The following is a 20,336-nucleotide window of genomic DNA, read 5'->3' as shown; positions in this document are numbered from 1 at the left end:
CTTGCCAGAAGCTGGCTGGGAAGGTTACAAATGGTGATCACATAACCCCGGGATGCCACAACCATCATAAATACATGCCAGTTGCCAAGCACCTGAATTTTGATCACACAACTGCAGGGTCAACGCAACAGTTGTAAATGCAAGGACTGGTTGTAAGTAACTGTTGTAACTTTGGTTGCCAAATGAATAGTCATAAATCAAGGACCACCTGTATTTATTTTTCAAAAACTCACCTTTGTCATTTATTCCGGTCATTTAACTTTTAATGTACAAATGGTGCCACATAATACACAGCCTTTCACATTCATGTGAAAGATACGAAAATTGAATTGTCTTTTTGAAATAAATTTACATATACTGTTTGATTTTAGATATTTTTATTAGAATATGCATTTTTGTAAGTTTTTCTCAGTTTTGCTCTTGAATTTTCCTTTGCAAAGCAAAGTCATAAACATAAACAATTGATTTTTTTATTCTTATGAACTTCTTTCAGATTTGCTCCTTTTTCAGATTTGTCCTTTATTTTTTCTAAGAAAATATGGTCACCGTATAGATATACTTCACTAACAGACAATGGCTAAAGTCATTTTGCATGTGAATTGGCCTTATCATACCTCAAGGTTTAGCATAATTCACAAATACTTTTGGCACCGCAACAGAAAAAGCATAGGAGTTGGTTGTCTCACTTGTGCTTGCTTCCAATTTTTACTTCATTGAAGAATTCAATTCTGTGACATTATTTTTATGCAATATAGTATTCAGTGCTGTGCAGCTTATCTCCAAGTTATTAAATGCAAAACAAAAAGCTGATTTTTTAGACCACAGCTCTCAAGTTCAAACAAATGATGTCTGAGTTTGTAAGATGTACTGGGTGATGTACTGGGAAAGAAATGTAATGGAATCAACCTGTCTTTGGAGGACTTGGAAGGCTCCTGCTGAATATTAAATCATCAAATCAGGATTGGGAGAATATGCCAGGTGAAGAAACTCCTATGCTATATCTCAAGAGTATCATGGTCTGGACCGAAGACTCAAATTTAACCGTCTAGCAATAATTGCTCAGTTCACAAATGTTTAGCCATAATAGGCTTGGGTTGTTTTCTATTCATTATGACACAGCATTATGCATGAATCAACCCAATGAAAACAAAATGAGATAAATTCAATGATTAAAAGCATTTCAAAAGGGTATGAAGAAAAATTGTTCTATTTATGACTGTACACGCAAACTTGATATGATAGCATTTGTGTCCCACAATCCCAAGAAAATTCCTTTCTAGATGGTTTTATTCATCTAGAGAAACAGAAGAAGAAAAGAAACACAGATTACAATTTATTTTAAATTTTTTTGAGAGGGACTCTTTATTTCAAGCAGTGTATTTTATTAAAAAAAAAACTCTTGGCTGTTCTACCCTTCTGCTCAAGCAAACTGAAGCTACATTGACTCTAGGTAGGCTGCAGTTCCAGTAAAATATATATTTATATATATAAAAGAAGTACTTAGGCTGCAAGGTGTCAACATTTCTTTAAAAAAGTAAGAAAAACAAACATTGCCCCAAATAATCATATAAAAAGCGGCATTAGATAATCAGGAAAGCTAATGAAAATCTCCTTCATATGCCAGGCACTTAAGTGTTTGTTGCTCTTTTCTGGTATGCAGGGAGGTGGCAGAAGGCCTGGCAGACTGACAGTAACAGGAGGAGAAATAAAGTATTGCTTAATAAATATGCAGGTTCCTCCTTGCCTTAAAAAGATAGTATATGGTGGCCTGGGAAAGGAACCTCGTAGATCTGTGCAGTGAATGCTTCTCCCAAAGGCTGCTTCCTTTTGCAGGGATATGATCAAGGAAAAGTCACAGGATTTTTTCAAGATGAAAATAATTGCAGTCCAGACTTTTCTGATTCAAGTCAAGTGAGAAAAGATTGCAGGATCAGAAATCAGGTTAGCTTAGGAAGGGGCTGCTATTGTACATAGCTCTGCTTTTGGCTGCTTCACAAAGTAAATCTGTCCAGGTACTGCAAAAATTATAGAAGCAACAACAGGCCTTGTTGTCAAGGCTAGTTTTTCTTTCCTGTTGCCATCTTAATGCCTCCCGCCAAACAATATTAACGACTGAGCAGCATGGATTTTTCTGCGTGTGCCCTCCCCACCCCCAAACGAAGATCCTTTCCCAAAAGGAACCTGTCTGTGCTTTTCTGTGAAGGGTTTTGAAAAGTAAATAAAAGGTTAAATGTGCCAAGACAGAGAAGTTCCAAAAACTTGCTATAGGCTTTCGTTGTGAAGTTATCCTATGATGGTAGCTCCCAGCATTCCCTTCATCTCTAAGATGTTTTAAACTAGTCCTGTGGATGTCAGAGGTAGACCCTGGAGGAATGCAACCTGGCCAGGCACAGAGGACAGAGCCTGGTGAAGACTTCTCAGATCAAGAAAACATCCACAGTCTTTGTCCACTAGTGTAAAAATTCTTGGTCCCTTTTGGTTCTGTTAGGTGCCACTGAGAATCTGTAACAGTCAAAACACCAAAACGAGATTTCCGCCCAGCCCAACCTCTGAACAGGGCTGGCATTTCCGGCTTAGGCTTTGCTTTCTGATGGGCTTTCTCCAAGCATGTTAGCAATCTCACTGAAAGATGGGCGGTCCTTTGGGCTTAGAGCCCAACAGCACTGCATCACCTTGTAACATTTGGAGGGACAACCCTCTGGATGGGGAAGCTTCATCTTCCCAGACTGTAAACCTAAACACAGAAAAAGAAAGCAGAGGGTAAGAAAGGGAAGATTGCCACCCCAGTTTTCTCTAGGATGCACGTACTATAGCAGCCAAGCTATGAGCTTTTCAGGAATAGTATGGCTCCTAATTATTTGCATTCAAGCAGTAGTTTAGGTCCTGCAATAATTTTTGAGTTTTAAAATTTCCATCTTCTGTATAATAGATCTGCTGTGTTATTTTGGAAGGCTTGTCAAATCGAATTGATAACAGGAACTGAACTATCTGTCAGCCAACTCTCTCTTCCAATGCCATCCCATTCATCCTCCCCCTTTCTCCATCCTGGCTGAAACGGTATTTAAGAGATGGCTGAAATAAGTACAGCAGCCACACAATTGTCCAGTAAGCTGAGCTTGTTTCCTTCACCAGTATTAAGAGCCAAGATAAATGGTGGGCACAGCTGCAGGAGTTGCACATCAGCCTTTTTCCAAGCTGAGTCAGATTTCAGTTCTTCCAACCATAGGAAAAATCCCTACTCTTCCACAAGAAGGTACTGGTTTTCACCTATAGGAAACAGTTCCCACAGACAAGTAGCTATTACATTTTGCTTTAGTTTCAGGTTGGATAGTACTTGAATTTTTTATAGATAGATGGATAGATGGATAGACAGACAGACAGACAGACAGATATAGATAGATAGATAGATATAGATAGATAGATAGATAGATAGAGATATCTAATATATTTATTAGTTTTTTATACTGTCCAGACTTTTTTGTCATTCATAGTGGATTACATAAACAATTTTTGAGTAACATTAATGGCTTCCATGGCCTGATTCGGGAGTACTTAATTCCTAATTATTGCAATCTTTAATGCCTTGAAACAAGGACACAAACCAACTCTTTTCTTTAATACGACATACAAATAATTCAGTATGGATATGTACCACTTGCTTCCTTGCTTTGGCAACAATACAGAGCTTTCACAGATTTGTTTATTGATCAGCTGTAGATCTGTACCAGCATTCTCAAGTGACAAACTGATGAAGATAGAGGCTTGTAACAGTTCAACTTTTTCCTCTGGCTGTCTTTTTTTTCTCCTAACTCTCCCTTTGACATCAGATTATTGAACACTGTCAAAGAGATCCAGTAATATCTATTCTACAATATTTAACGCTTCAACAGTACTTTTGAATTTTCGTAAATAATTTACATACATGTTATCTTGCTATAATACCCCCCCCAATTACAAATAGTATAGGCTGCTGATGGGATGTGAGAGGAGGGGGAGAAAGGGTCTTGACAAAGATCACCCAGTGAGTTTACGGCAAAAGCTGAATTAGAATTAGGAACTTCCTGATCTGTAGCTCCATTTCTTATTGTACAATATTATGTGTGCCTTTTATTTGATTGTTAAGTCACTTTCCATACTAAAAGATGTTTTATTTCACCACTTGGCCTTATTCTAGGGTACGTGTGGGTAAGATCACATGCACTGCTGCAGCACCTCCCAAACACACAAAACTGATCCTGGTGGGAAAAAATAACATGAAGTTAAGGTATTTGGCTAAGCTGGGCTTGACTTTTGAAATGTGAATAAAGAAAATTTGGGTGTTACGTATATGGAATATGTTACAAATTGGAATATTCTATGAGCAAAACAGTGAACATTTGCAGTTGGAATTATATATATTTTTAGCTTTCCTTGTCCCAATTAAGACCAGCTGTACTTTTCCTTTTTTAAAAATAAAGACTAATCCTCTCAGGGCTAAAATTGTTTTACACATAAAAATGTATCATGTAACACAGGCAACAAAATTTATCATCAAAGAATCTATTTTATACAAAAATAAGATTATTTTCTTATAAAAACAAGTTATAAAAATAAGACTCGGACTTGAAAGTATGCTAATGATACCTAATTAAAGCTGCAGGTTGTAAGTATAATTATGAGGGCTATTACCCTGATTACATGTGTAGCTGAGAGAAGAAATGGGTATAAGGAAACAAGGCAGTATTTTTTATAGAAGATGTAAGCAAATGTGGAAGTAGGCATCATCTCAGAGAAGGCACTGCTCTTCTCCCATATTCAGGAAGGAATGTCACCTCAGACCATGGCTGCAACTTTCAGGGTTTTTTTCTTTTCTTATTTGCAGTTCTTAATAAGCATTTATATTAAAAATAAGAATTGAAAGACTAATTAATCAAATGTATTCGATTGATTCAAGCATTTTTATTAATAACTCAGTCAACTTAGTGTTGCAGCCTTGATCATTCTCTGACACCAGCTTCACCTGCAGACTGAACACCTCCCTCCCTCCCTAGTAGGCTAGCTATTCAGTAAAGAAGCTGTTTTCCAACAGTCCAGTGGTAGTTTCAGACTATGTACATTTCACTAGGCAAGGAAATAGACTTGATAAGGGTACCTATACCTGCTAACACATCTTCATTCACCAATGACGAATATGGCAATTCCCCCAACATAAATATCTCCCACATGACGACCCCGAAGGACCACACGTCAGATTTTGTGGATAATTCATCCTCCAAGACGGCTTCAGGGGGCATCCAACGAAGTGGAATCCAGGCTTGGTGGTAGTGATAGTATTCGCTGTGAGCACAGAGAAGCAAAGGATAAATCAGCTCAGCCCCAAACCTCCCAAACATTGCCTTTGGAGTATCTACTAAGAGGGATCCACAACAATCTTACCTGTTGTAAACATCCTTGCTGAGACTTAGGTTTGCCACCTTCACCTGCCTTTGTGCACTGACCAGGCAGTTCCGAGCCGCCAAGTCTTTGTGAACAAACCTGCTATTGGAGAGATGTTCCATCCCCAGTGCCACTTGGCAACAGAAAGATAACTGAAAAACACCAGATACATAAAGGCATAGGTAAGCATCCTAACTGAAGCTGAGTGTTCTCTGAACTGGCCTGGAGGAGGAAGAATAAAGGACAGGTAGTTATTAGTTGTCATTTCCTATCCTGCAAAATTTCTTAGAACAGGAATGAGTAGTCTGTTACCCTATTGCTACAAGTAGCCCCTGGAGCCTCCTCTGACCAATATTGCTGAAAGCTGGTGGCACAATTTCTCGCCATTCTGAGGCAGTAATTTGTCTCTAAACCAAGAAAAAAACTAGTTCCATCTACTGCAGCCCAAGATTCCCCCAAATGTTATTCTGACTGTTAGGAATGAATTGTCCTCTGCCACTGATTATGTTTTATGTTTTCTAATATGGTTTTTATGGTTTGTAATTTTATTATTGTTGTGACCTGACAAGAGTTAAATGGGCAGCCATACAAATCTTTTCCATCCATCCATCCATCCATCCATCCATCCATCCATCCATCGAAAGGTCACTGGTAGATGGCTGTAGAACAGATCATCAAGAGCCACAATGGCCTGCAAATTGTCCATTTGTGATCTAAAATTAGCCAGAATCTACCTGCAAACAACATTCTGTAGAAAAATTCAACATGCAGGCCTTTTTTAAATAACTATCAACAACATTGGAAGATAAGACACCTGAATAGTAGCCTGAATGCCACACCAAGTTGGATGATATAATTATTGGCTCTTTGAAACTAACTCGCTCCTTTCTCCATAGTTAGAGCCTTCTTCACATTGAGATACTGCTAATTCTCCAGTTGTACCACTTTACCTTCTGTTTTGTGCTAATGGGTTGGGGCTTGAGGTTCTCATCTTTAGTCCTGGAAATCCTCAGGAATTGCTTCAGATCTCCCTAGCAGAAAGGAAACCAAGCAGAACTTCAGAACTATTCAAAAGTATACTGAGACAGAAAGACTGACCAAATCAAATTCATTTTACAAATTTCTTATTCTCTTCTGATCACATATAAAGCAATTTCAAGGTGCTGATAATAAATACCAGGTTTATCTGCAATAAGACCATGTTCATAAATTATTTAGTAGTGGATCAACAGTCAGACCTAGCATGCATTACGAAGACCCAGCTGGGTGAGGACAATGTCACCCTATTAGAGATCTGCCCCTCCCAGATTTTGGGTTCATCAGCAACTTCAAAGCCAGGGCTGAGTTTGGGGGAATAGGGCAGCATTCATAGTTAAAGACCCTGTACTCATCACCAAGGATCCTGATTTGGAGATTTCTGGGTGTAAACACCTCTTTCTGAAACTGGGCCACAGAGTCATCAGGCTTCCCCTATCCACCCTGACACCCAGGCCAACAATCAGGAAACAACTGAATATTCCCTAGAGCATGGATACCACCATGTTTTTTGTTAGTGGTTCATGTCTTAAATGTTTAAAATACATGTTTCTAAACCCACCATGGATGTTTAAATGTTGTATCGGTTTGTGACATGTTACTGTAGATGTTTTATTGTTTCTTATCATGGATGTTTTATGTTTTTGCTGTAAACTGCCTGAGTGAATTCACGGAAATTGAGAAATAAATATATAAACAATAAATAAATAATCTATTTGATGTGGAGGTCCCCTTCCAGTAACCAGCTTCTTCAGCCTCCAATCTAATGGGGTGGAATTTCCATATAAACTGCTGACTTTTGTCTCCAAAGTAAGTAGAAAAAAAGTATAATCAGTTTATCAGCCACAGCAGACACAGTTCTGCTATCTAACCAGCTTTACTCAAGATCTCTGTATCCATCATGGCACTTATTTCAATCACCAGGTCTTCTCTTGTCAGCAAATAAAGTCCCTCACTGCTTAAACCTAAGCTATATTCTATGATTCTTAAAGAGATGGCAGCCTTGCGGAAGTTCATTGACAAACATTTGAAGCGAGGATTCATCCAACCCACCACTTCTCCCATGGCTGGTCTTGTTTCACACCAAGAAAGATGGACCTCTAAGATTATGTACTGACTATAGGGGTCTCAATGCCATTTGTACTTCTAATAAATACCCTCTCCCTCTGATGAAAGACATGGTAGCCCACTTATCAAAAGGGAAAATTTTCACAAAGTTGGACTTACAGGAAGCCTACTTTTGTGTGCGCATAAGAGAGGGAGATGAATGGAAAACTGCTTTTAATTGCCCCTTTGGGGCTTTTGAGTACCTTGTGATGCTGTTCAGGTCATGGGGTGGCCCTGGGGTCTTCATGCACTTAATAAATAAAGTTCTGCACAATTTTCTATATAAAGGCATGTTTGTGTACCTCAATGATAATCTATAGTGACAACATGATGGACCATGTAAAATTGGTCAGGGAAGTCTCAAAGAGACTGCTAAAAGCTCAGTTGTACGCTAAACTTTCTAAATGTGAATTCCATAAACAACAGTCAGACTACTTGAGGTACAGAATTTCTAATAAAGGCATAGAAATGGACCCTGCCAAGGTACGGGATGTTTTGGGCACTTCCCAGGCTAAGACAAGAAGGCAGTTACAAAGTTCCCTCGGGTTCGCAAATTTTTATCAACAGTTTATTTCAAATTTTGCCCAACTCCTCCCCTGATTTGTTGAAAATGAAAGGGGAACGAAAAAAAAGCTAAGAAGCCCGGGGCAGTGCCAAACTGGACAGCCGAATGCCAACAAGCTTTCAATCATCTCAAAGCCCTGTTCACAGCAGAGCCTATTTTAAAAATCCTGACCCTTCCTTGCCTCTCGTCTTCCAAGCTGATGCTTCTGACATGGCAATTGGTTGTGTTTTATTACAAGAAGACAACCATGGGGCATTATGTCCCTGCATGTACATTTCATGCAAGTTCACTGACACTGAAAGGTGCTGGCATGTCTGGGAGAAGGAAGCTTTTGCTGTCTGCTACACGTTCTTAACTTGGTGCTACTTATTAGAAGGAGCCCCTCATCCATTTGAGGTTTGGACAGATCATAAAAATCTCCAAGCACTCCAATCTCCCAGAAAATTGAATCCCAAACAAGTCTGTTGGGCACAATTTTTCAGCCACTTCAATTTTACTTTAAAATAACTTCCAGGGGGAAAAAATTTCTTGGCAGATGCCTTATCCCACCAACCCCAGCACAACAGTGAAAGGGAGGAGATTGTGGACTCTGTCATTCCCTTACCGCTGGGACTAGTTGCAGTAACTAGAAGCGCCAAGCCTGATTCCATGCCTACTCCTCCAACTGACTTGCAACAGGAGCTGATTGTTGCCCAGCAACAAGATACGTGGCTGGCACAAAACAAAAGTACTCTCATGGAGCACAATGGAATTTGGTGGCATGGAGCCCAAATTTATGTTCCTGACACTTTACGCAAGAAAATTCTGGAGCACTGCCATGATTCCAAACTGGCTGGCCACTCTGGATTTGTAAAGACACTACATTGAATTCGCAGGCAATTTTGGTGGCTGTCTTTTAGGAAAGACGTGCAGGATTATGTCTCTACCTGTCCTACTTGTGCTACCTCCAAATGTAAAGTGGGTAAAGCCACCGGACTATTGCAAAATGTAGCCAACCTCACCCAGCCTTGGGACCAAATTGCCATGGATTTCATTGTAGAATTACCCGAGAGCAAAAAGAAGACTGTTATCTGTGTTGTAACTGATTTATTTTCCAAACAAGCACATTTCATCCCCTGTGCGGGATTACCCACTGTGCCTCAGCTGGCCAAGCTTTTCATACAACACATCTATCGCCTACACAGCATCCCCTCACATGACATTTCTGACAATGGGTCCCAGTTCACCTCTAAATTTTGGAAAGCTTTTCTTAAGCTCATAGGGGCGGAGCAAGCGCTAAGCTCTGCCTTTCATCCTCAAATGGATGGGGCAACCAAACGTTTGAATGCTGTACTTGAACAATATCTCCAATGTTATCCTAGTCACCAACAAGACGATTGGGTTGACTTGCTTCTTTTTGCTGAGGTTGCTTATAATAACTCTATCCACCAGAGTACTAGATTTTCCCCATTTCACACTGTATATGGGCAGAATTTGTTCCTATTCCAGAATTACCTCAAAATATGGACAAACCACTAATGGCTGATGAATGGACCAAACGTATTCTTAGTAATTGGCCCGTGATGCTCCAAACTTTGCAGGATGCTAAAGACACTTATAAAAGGTTTGCAGATCGCAAACGCACCCCAGAATGGGACCTATCTGTTGGGCAAAAAGTTTACCTCTCCATGAAACATCTGAAATCTACGCAACCCTTAAAGAAACTGAGTCCTAAGTTCATCAGCCCCTTCCCTATTACCAAAGTCATTAATCCAGTCACTGTGCAACTGCAGCTCCCTAAAAATATGCAACGTGTTCATCCAGTTCTCCATTGCAGTCTACTCAAATCTGTTCATGACTCGGATCATTGGCATCTGACCTCCCCCCCTCCAAATCCCATCATGATTGACGGGGAACAGCATTTTGATATTCAAGTGATTTTGGATGCCCGCAGACACTGTGGCCAACTCTAGTGCCTCATTCAGTGGAAAACCTTCCCTAGAAGTGACAGCTAATGGGTTAACAGTTGCCACGTTCGAGAACCAGATTTGACTTGTTCTTTTCATGCACGTTTCCCCAATATGCCTAAATAATTCTACCCTTACACTATTACTTCTCACATATTCTTTCTGTTCTACTTTGCAGGGTTGGCGCTGTACTTTTCTTCCATGTAGGGTGATTTTTCTTCCTAGAGGGGCGGAATGTCAGGCTCGCTTTGCACGCCTGCCATGAAACTATTGCTACACGCATCAACCAAGGCAAGAGCAAACCTGTGTCAGCTTTTGTAGCTTTGCAGACAGAGAAGATTGTTAATCACATTCCTTCACAAGCCATTGGAGCCAAGGACAGGCTGATAAGACACCTGGACTCTAATTAAGTCTAAGGAACTGGGAGGGGGAAGATCAGGCGTGAGAACAGACTTGCTTGTGATAGGGAGGAGAAACTATGTCAGAGAGAATTATTTAATCTGAATGCTTTGGCACCAAAACGTAATTCAGAGCTTTGCAACTATCCTGTGTAATCAGATTTTAATAAATTAATTCTTTAAGCTTCCTAATGGACTGTCTGGAGAATTTCTCAAGTTAAGATCCTGGTACTGGGGCCATCACAGAGCACTTCTTGAGGGCCCAGTTTCAAACTTGCATACATGTTGTTTAAAAACAAACAAAAATCCCCACACATAAAGCAGTTGAATATTTTATTAGACTTCTTACCAGATCTACATACTCCAAGATCATATAGTGAGGCTCAGCTTCCCGGCATAGGCCAAGCAATCGCACCACATTGCTGTGGTTCAGTTTGCCAAACATCTCAAATTCCTGCCTGAAGGCCAACTGTAACTGTTCATCCCTTGACTGAAGACTCTTGACTAGAACAAGAACTTCAGTGTCATTGTCCTCAATGCCTTTTGCCTTAGCCAAGAAGACATCTCCAAATTCACCTTTCCCTAGAAAAAGAGAACAGCTTGCTAATTATCTCTATAATAGACACAGGATACAGTACAGTACAATACAATACACATTTAGATATTGTTGAAAACCCTGGTTAAATTTGAGGCTATCAGCTTCCAAAAAAACTTCAGAGTTGGCTGAGAGAATGTGGTGCAGATATCCACCTCCCCCCATTTATCCAGTAGGGCCATAGATAGTTTTTGATGACACAAGGACATTTGTGTCTCTAATGACAAAAATGGACCTAGGAGAATCCACAGGCTACACACTTGATGCTTTAAGGAAAAGTGCAGCCTTTTAAATTGCTTTTGGTTTCTGAGGGCTGCAAGAGGTGTATCTAGTGATGTTACTAAGATAAATAGAAATGTTGGTCGGTCAGTCATTTTATTTTGGTCATTGACCAGCAATCTTGGGGGGATATGGGCGGTGATATAAATTTAAATCAATAAATAAACAAAACAAAACAAAACAAAAGAGCCACATTTAATTCCATGAATAACAATGAAGCCTATATAGCACAGAAATTGACTAGAGTAAAACAAGCTATAAAATCATATAACAATACAGGCAAAATTGTAAGTTTAAGAATTTGGGCATAAAAATTAATTTAGTAAGGCATTATACAATTTATAAAAGGTAATGAAATGATTATTTAGAAAACTAGATTAGTAAAATTACCAATCTAAAATATAGAACCATTATAACACTAAAATCCGTGGAAAAATTGTAATTAATTATTATTATATTTATTTATTTATTTTCTATCCCACCTTTATTATTTTTATAACTCAAGGTGGTAAACATACCAAATACTCCTTCCTCCTCCCATTTTCCCCACAACAACAACCCTGTGAGGTGGGTTGGGCTGAGAGAGAGTGGCTGGCCCAAGGTCACCCAGCCGGCTTTCATGCCTAAAGTAGGATTAGAACTCACACTTTCCTGGTTTCTAGCCTGGGGCCTTATCTAGAAAAAATGTAGTGATGTAATATGTAAGAAAAAATAAAACATAAGCAATTATGGTTTCAAATTAAAAGTTAGAGTCCAATTATAGTGACTATTTATCTGTATTGTTAAAATGACTCTGGCAGCTAATAATGAAAATAATACAGAAATCAGAATCAATTGACAGTAAGGATGTAATAACAACGATATAAAGTAGTGACTAAATGGATAGCTGCATTTGAAATATTTCCAAACTGAAAAGATATAGGAAATGTTTGAAGAAAAATTATGGTGTATTGTGCAAATTATAAAACAGTATTTGGCTGCAATCACTGAAGTAGAATCAGACTGTAAGAATCTGAAATAGAATGAATCAATGTGACCAGAGTGTTTGGTGATGAATGGGAATACTAATTCTCAGCAAGCATTGGTTATTTGTGGGGTGGGGGGAGGTATTTAAAGATGAACATTTACATGTTAAGCCTTATTTCAGCAAGAAACAAAAGCAAAAATTCTGCCACCAAAGTTGGCTGCCTTCTGCCTTTTCTCCTTTAGCGTCCTGAATGTTTGAAATGGCATCTTAGAATATTTGGGTGGTACCACCCATTATACATCTTTAATTTTTTTCTCAGAAGCCATCTCTTCCATGATATCTTTGGCATAACTTCCAGTGTGTAATTTATGTACAACTTAAATTACTACATATTACTTCTCTGTTTGCTCTTCTCTGTCGCTTTATTTAGATAACTCAATACTTAATTGCTTACAAGACAGACACTTTCCAAAAGTTGCCTGATATATGCAAAATAAAAATAAATAGGTAATCAGTGAAAAAAAAACCTTGAAGTAACTAGAGGTTTTTAATACAAATTGAAAGTCTTCAGACAGTAAGCACATCAGAAGGCATTTTCCCTTTTGTCTCATATAGGAAAGCATGTCCCTTCAAGGCCATCTTGCTTCAGAACAATTGATTTCATTTGCATATAAATGTAAATAATTGTATAAAAGTCACAGAACTATGACAGACATAAGAGTGTTACAAAATGATGATGGAAAGAATATAAAAATTAGAGGAGTGGGAGAAAAGCCATGCAGAAGGACCTCACTTAAGATCATGATACATTCTGGAGAGCTGGGAACAGGAGAAGAGGTCAGAATGTGTACTGCAAGCAAATATGAAGTAGAATGACTGCTATGCAGCATACCCAGAGGAGTGATTGTCTTCAGGCTAGACCGAGAGAAGTGCATTTTCTCACTAGTACTGTGCCTCTTGTTGACTGCAGAGCTGCTGCCAATATTTGTCAGAGCCACTTCTTCTTGGATCTCAGCAGTAGTCTGCCCATTTTGCAGCAAAGTGCCCCCTGAAAGGAAATGGTTTTTTTTTTCTTAAAAAGTGTTAAGCCAAAATCCTAGCAGGATGTGTCATACATTTGGAATTTAAAAGCTCCATGCTAATGATCCTCCTGAAACAAAGTACTGATTGTAAAATGTAGGATGCTAAAAGCTAAGACAGATTTCAGAGAAACCTGATATTTGTGGATCCTAAAATATTCCTATAAATAATTATGCTAGTGGCTACTGCTTTGTTTTCCAGGACGCAAGCTTCCTCTTTATTTTTAATTCAACTGAAAGGTCAAAGAGAACAGAAGTCTAGCAGGGAGCATGGGAGGTGCCTGGGGGCACACTGGTACCTACAGGCACCAGGTTGCCTACCCCACTGCTTCATTCTTTAAATCTTCCACCACTACCACCATCCTGGATGCCAGAAGTGGATATAGCCACTAGTTCCTCAGTTCATTTCACAAGTCTGATGAAAGAGGCTGTCATCCACAAAAGTTCATCTTAATCTTTATAAACACCATAAATATGGTTTGGGTGATATAGCTACTTTCTACAGTATAGGCTGAAAGTGTAACCAAAAAAAAGCAAGCAACAAACTTAAAAGAGAATAATTAACAGTTATATTAAAAATCCTCTAAATAATTTTGGAGCAACAAGGTAGATAAAGATTTATTTATTGGCAGAACTACCAGAACTACTATTCTTAACAGCAGTTAACTGTGGTCACTAGAGGGCCATCTAAACATTCAATTCAGGGTGCCCATTAAGTGCATCCTTGAAATCTGATTAGTCTCCACTGCTATTGTTTTATCACTTGCAGCTCCTGCTGGAGACCTCTTGTGGCTATTTCATAAACCTTCAGTAGTCAGGTCAGAATTTTGCAACAATTTCTTAGTAACAGAGGTAGCAGGTAGTTACTGCTGTTAGCAGTGATGAACTAACAGAATATTCTGGACAGCCCTTGGAATCTCAGAGGGCAAATGACTCAAGTTAGCCTTGTACAAGAAAGATTGGAGGGACATCTAAAATATCTTAAAGGCTGGAGAACTGATCAAGAAAAACCAGCCAGTCATCTATCTATAGAGCAACATTATTTTCTTTGACTTCCCCAAACTGAAGGATAATTTCAGGGGACCCCCCCATCAGTATTATGGTACTTTAAATTATGTCCTGTCCTGCAAATAAAACAATTTAAAGCTATTCTTAATTTATTTTGAATACCATGTGTCTCCTAGGAAGACAATTTACAAAAGAAGTCTCTGGAAACCAGTTATTTTCATAATGGAACCTGGGAAATCTGGGGCTGATCTACTACAAATTAGCAGGTCTATAAACTGGTCCAAATTCTATTTCATCTGGATATTAAACTGCTCTAAAACCATATAAAATATGACTGGGATGAATGGAGACTCACATGTGTTTAGGATACTCCTTATCCAGTTCAATCAGTTTCCTTTTAATTATTGTTTTAAACTCCTTACCACAACCTTTAAACCAATCGTGTATCATTAAGGCTTAGAACCCAAAAGAGAAGTCTTAGGGTTTTTGGAGCAGTTACTTTCAGGCCCCAAATCAATCAACCAACCAGCCAGCAACAATTTTTAAAATCTAAGCTTCCTGCTTCCTTTTCCTCCAAAAACAGTCTAATTACAAAATGAATTCAGATTCCGCTACATGAGTATCTATAGCCAGGATTTTTGCCCCAATGTACATCACTTTAACTTGCTGATAGTATTTTATCACAAACTTCCAGTTTTTGATATTCTTGAATTTTCATCATTCTAAGTAATCTAGTTCCATTTACAGACATGGTCACTTCTGCACTAATCAGGCCAGTTATGTTTTTGAATGAATTCCTAAGGGGACCTACTTTTTTACTCTCCTCCATTGTGCAGTTTACCAATTCTTACTTTGTGTTTCCTAATCTTTATTCATTTACCAGTCACAACAGAATTTATATCCCATAGTTTAAATTCTCATTAAAGCTTTTAATGAGACTTCAGCAGCTCAACATATACTCTACAATTCCTACCAAATTGTTTTTATCCACATCCTTGTTGACATTCTACAAAAATAATTGGTGATAAGGAACTTCCTTTTGCAGAAGCCATCCTGATTTTTGTTTAACGATTTCTTGACTATTTTGTCTTTAATCATCTACCATTTTACTCAGAACAACAAGTGTTAACCTAACTGGTATGGAAGTTCTTGGTACCTTCCCCTTTTTAAAAAGTGGCATCAGCTGCTTCCTGACTTTAGGTGAATATGATAGCAATATCTCATCTTTAAGAACCTCCAACATTTTCTCTAGACCATGCAATATGTTAATTTAATCCACAGAATTGCATTACTCGATCTGTCTATTTGACTCCTTATCTTCATAATAAACACACCCCAAATAATTCAGCTTTTATCCCCCAAACCTAAGTTGAATGAAAGACCTATTCTGCTCAAAGCATGAAAAAGATCCTAAAACTTACCATTCAGGCATTCCATCTCTGGTTCTTCACCTTCTGGCTGCTTCTTCAATCTCTTTGCTTTCCTCCTCTTCTTGCAGTAGAACATGAGGCCCAACACAATTATTATATATGCTACTGCAGCACCAACAGATAGCCCTATGGTCTGAATCATTTTATAGGGAGTGTGGCTGTTGGGTGCATCCTCTTGTTTGGTAACTGGCTTATCTGGAAATAAGATGCCAACCTTACATGAGATGTGCCACCAAATTATTGCAATATATCGGCTGATTAAGTATACAATACATCACAACCAGACATGTTTTTAACTTCTTAGAATGTATAAAAATAGCTCAGTAATTGTCTCTCCATCAACTCTCTGAGCCAAATATAAACACAGGATAAAATCTGGGAGCTTCTTATTTTTGAATAATTAGGAGAACTGTTAGATATAATTAAATTTCAGCTTGCCTTATATAATACCCTGGCCAACTTCCACAATGGGTAACAGTACTATGCTAAACCCACAATATGTAGGTACAGAAAATTCTGACTCATTTCTACAAGAGCCAGTGAGATGCAGAACTCATGACACAAAAGCCACCTTCTTGCATTAACACAAGACAGCCTGATCACCATCAAACGGATAAGCCTTACCAACAACGTGGAGAAAGGCCTCATGGTGCTTGATGTTGCAACTGTTGCCAGCAATGCAGGTATACTTGCCAGAATCCTCAGTGGTGACATCATATATTACTAGAGAGCCATTGGTCATAATTTGGATCCTGCAAAAAAATATAAAAGCAAGCAGAGGATAGGGAAAGATCATGCAATTAAACTATTGTCCTGCCTACCAGTGACTTCAGTTGATACATGCTAGGCAAGCCCATCTTTCCCAAATATGCCTCCCTGCCACTAATCATTCCTTTCTAAAGCAAAATGCAGCAGCCAGTTACATTTTCTGAGTTAATAAATGAGAATTCTTCCAAAAACATATTTAAAAGGAGAGGACAATGATAACCAATAGCCTAACTGCAGTAGTTTCTTGTGTTTCAGAATAAAAAGAAAAACAATCCAGTAAAATTTCTCAGCTTTTTCTCTCAAGATTCCCAAGGGATGTGACCACTTGTATGACATTTTTGACACAGGATAGTGAAAATCTAGGGTTTCTTTAAAGAAGCCTCATCAGTTTGAAAACTAAATTACTTCTACATTTTTAATTCTTTTCTAACTCTACATGTAACTTAAAATCTTGAGCTCCAACTCTGTGTCCAAACAATGGATCAAAACTATTCTACAACACTCCAATCCTTCAAACTGTCACACAAACATGATTTATTTTGCACAATGGTTACCATTTAAATTTTATGTGCTCTCCAAAGTTTTAGGTACAAAACTTCAACCACCAGAGATTATTTTGGAGCAACAAAGGCTGAACTTTAGGGCTGAAAGGATAAGGCACGTGAGGCAGATGTTGTCTTTTTCTGTGTTAACACATCCATGATGCAGTGCTTTGAGGCATGCTCAAGAAGCATCTGCCTGACTGTTTAATCAACTGTAAATGCTAGTTATGGCTGCATACATGTCATAGCAATGAGATGATCCCTTTATTGTTCATCTATTGTGTGAGTTTCTGGGGAGGGTTGTGCCACAAGCTAGAGAAGGCGCTTTTTCCACAAAACACAAGGTGGAGAAGGAACCGCAAGCAGGAGATGTAAAAGGCCTGAAGGTGACTAAAATGGAGGAAAGAGCCTCCTTAAAAGTACAGCGGTTCAAGAGCAATATATATGATAAAGATAGGAAAGAGAGAGAATTAATAGACAAAGATACTGTGGCAATGACAATGTAGTTTACTAGGGTGTTCTTATGGCTGCTGCTTAGCTTCTCTTACTGAAATAAATTCTCTATGGCCCTCTTTATGAGGTCTTATTTATAGAACTTACATTTCATACAGACTGCTGCCATTGTGTAAGAATTTCAAGGATATTACAGGTTGCTTTACAAGTATTTATGCATTTATTTCTGCCACTTGCATATAATCCATTAATTCAAATTTTTGCATATATTTTATATCACTGATTCTAATTCTATTTTTCCACTGAATAGCCTGGTTTCTCCAGCCACTGTCTTCATTTTTTCAAGTAAAACATCTAAAGAACAATGTGAAAGCTGGAACTTTTACACGCTAAATCATGTAGCTGTATTGTGTGTATACACACAAACATACACAACATATAATGGATATATATATATATATACACATACCTGCACAGTGCTGCAATCTTACTTTTCAAAACTGTATAATAGCCTTTATATAGAATCCAGACATTCCAAGCCATCTCCCCCTTTTTCTTAAAATGATGGTTTTTTTAGTCCTAATGGCTGAAGATGGCCATCTCTGATGGCAATCCATGATACTGACTGAGATTCCATGAGACTCTAATAATATATACCTCATGCATTCTACTTTGCAGTCAGTGCACATATTTGCTCCATTTTCCCATAAGTCAACCCACACTTCCAATTTTTGACAGAAATAAAGTACAGAAGAAATCAGAAAAAAGTGCAACAGATTTAAGTTTGGAAATAAATCTGTGTTTGACACCTGTTTAAGTTGTGACCTGTTCTTGTTGCCAAGATCTGGCATTTCAGCAGAGCATCTCCAACTCTGTGCAAGTATATACTGAAGACATGTGTTTAAAATAAAAGTATGAAGCTTCCACTAGAGCAAAAGGCAAATGCTATAATCTTGCAGAACACTGACAGCTGACCCTGGCTCCAAAAATAACTCTTTTCAGTTTCCAATAGTATCCTGAAGTAATATGTATGTATGTGTGTACACGCACACTCAGACACTTACTTATTCATATACATTTTAAGTAAGGGAGCCATACCTGGGTGAAAATTCATCATGATCCAGAATCCTATCCTTTCCTTTCCACTGGATTTGTGGCAATGGGTCACCCTCTGCTTGGCACTGGAACATGGCTGTGTGTCCTGGATATACTGTTGTGTCATCTGGCCTCAATTTAAAGCTTATAAACACTAAAAAGAGAAAAAGAAACCATTTGCACACCACTTAGATTCTGGTGTTCCTTGGTACAATTGAGGAGACCGGCTGTCTCTGGAGAACATCAGGCTCAAACATCAAGCTGGCAGAGACTGTAATACCCATTATATTATCAAATAGCAGCAATAATAAAAAGCAGGCGAGAAAACCATTTTTCCACATTTTATTGTCAAATCTCACAAAGATGTTCTTCATCCAAGACATTCCCCATGTATTCCATCACCTGAGGTGCCTTAACAGTACTACAAACATTCGCTTAGCATCTAGAGACAGGAACATTTCATTTACAGAGTGAGCATACGCTACCTGCATGCATTATGGTAATATGAAGAGAAATAAATGGACTGAAGATCCTACAGAGACCTGCAGAGAGTCAAATTGGTCACTCATATTTCTAATCATGCTAGCAGTACACGATGTTCTGTCACCCAATGTTTACCTGCCACTGTAAGCTGAATTGTTGCTCTGATCTCTCCCTGTGGACCATTGGAAGCAATACAAGTGTAGTTTCCAGCATCACTTCGTGTCACTTTATGAAAGTGTAGGTTTCCAGAATTGTCACTGACCGAAGCTGGCAGATTTCTCCCATCTGGCAGGAGCAAAAAGATAATTCAAAACTGGATCATAAGTAGCAGAGTAGCAGCCTAGCACTAAATAGGAGGCGGGGACTTGAGAAGGTTTACTTAATCCAGTGCCCTCCAAATACTTTAGATTGCAACTCACCCAATTCCCAATCAGCAGAATACCAGGTTGGAGAGGGGTATGCTGGGGAATTTTAGTTTCACAGAATAGATATTGAAAGTATTTTATTTCAAAACAACAGTAATAAAAGACAAAAGGCATATCTAAAAGAGAATGGCACTAGACTGCTTTCCACAGCAGAAGTTAAAGATGCCTCTTGTAATTAAATCTATTGGTATATCATGCAAAAAGCAAAAGTTGTGTAACTTGCACCCCCATCCACAACCTTCAATTTTTAGATTGTACCGGTTTTAATCCAATGGATTGCAGGTTTTTCTCGCCCTGTAGCAGAGCAGGAAACAGTGACTTCTTTATCAAATTCCACACATTGCAGAGGTTGAGGAGGAGGAGTAAACTTCAGCTTTTCTGAAATGAAATTGCATTTGTCAGAGGCTTAAAGAGACAGCATCTACATAATACTTTCCTAAATTTTCTGCAAGAAAATCTTCTTTCTGTGGATCACAGAGATGTAACTATAGCCAAGAGGAGTTTGAAGGTCTACAAAGACTCTCATTCTCAAGGCAGCACCAGGAATACAAAAGACAAACAATCCCACACATTCCAGGTCCCTTCTTTTAAACCCTGTCGTTTTATGGGACCTAGGAATCATGCCTTTTCTGTGGTTGCCCCTGTTCTCTGGAACAATCTCCCTCATAATATATGACAGGCCCCAACTCTGATTGTCATTAGGAAAGTCATTAAGAGCTTTCCCCCCAACCATAAGGGTCTGGTTG

The 20,336-nt window shown here is 38.6% G+C and overlaps 1 protein-coding gene across 1 annotated transcript in view; it reads right to left on the bottom strand.

Moving 5' to 3' along the window:
* Positions 1-406: 406 nt before the first annotated feature.
* PTK7 (protein tyrosine kinase 7 (inactive)) overlaps positions 407-20,336 on the bottom strand; it is a 106,214-nt gene continuing 86,284 nt past the window's right edge. The window contains exons 10-20 of the mRNA XM_063302399.1: positions 19,849-19,968; positions 19,301-19,450; positions 18,686-18,836; positions 16,449-16,576; positions 15,816-16,019; positions 13,200-13,355; positions 10,816-11,048; positions 6,366-6,446; positions 5,416-5,567; positions 5,138-5,316; positions 407-2,734 (exon numbers count right to left, since the gene is read on the bottom strand). Coding sequence (XP_063158469.1) covers positions 2,574-2,734; positions 5,138-5,316; positions 5,416-5,567; positions 6,366-6,446; positions 10,816-11,048; positions 13,200-13,355; positions 15,816-16,019; positions 16,449-16,576; positions 18,686-18,836; positions 19,301-19,450; positions 19,849-19,968 — 1,715 coding nt within the window. The 3' untranslated portion in view covers positions 407-2,573. The remainder of the gene's footprint in view (positions 2,735-5,137; positions 5,317-5,415; positions 5,568-6,365; positions 6,447-10,815; positions 11,049-13,199; positions 13,356-15,815; positions 16,020-16,448; positions 16,577-18,685; positions 18,837-19,300; positions 19,451-19,848; positions 19,969-20,336) is intronic.

This window comes from Candoia aspera, chromosome 1 (assembly GCF_035149785.1).
Source record: "Candoia aspera isolate rCanAsp1 chromosome 1, rCanAsp1.hap2, whole genome shotgun sequence".
In the NCBI taxonomy this organism is placed as follows: Eukaryota; Metazoa; Chordata; class Lepidosauria; order Squamata; family Boidae; genus Candoia; species Candoia aspera.
Note: the sequence above shows the minus strand (reverse complement) of the source record. Positions and strands in the feature narration are given on the sequence as shown.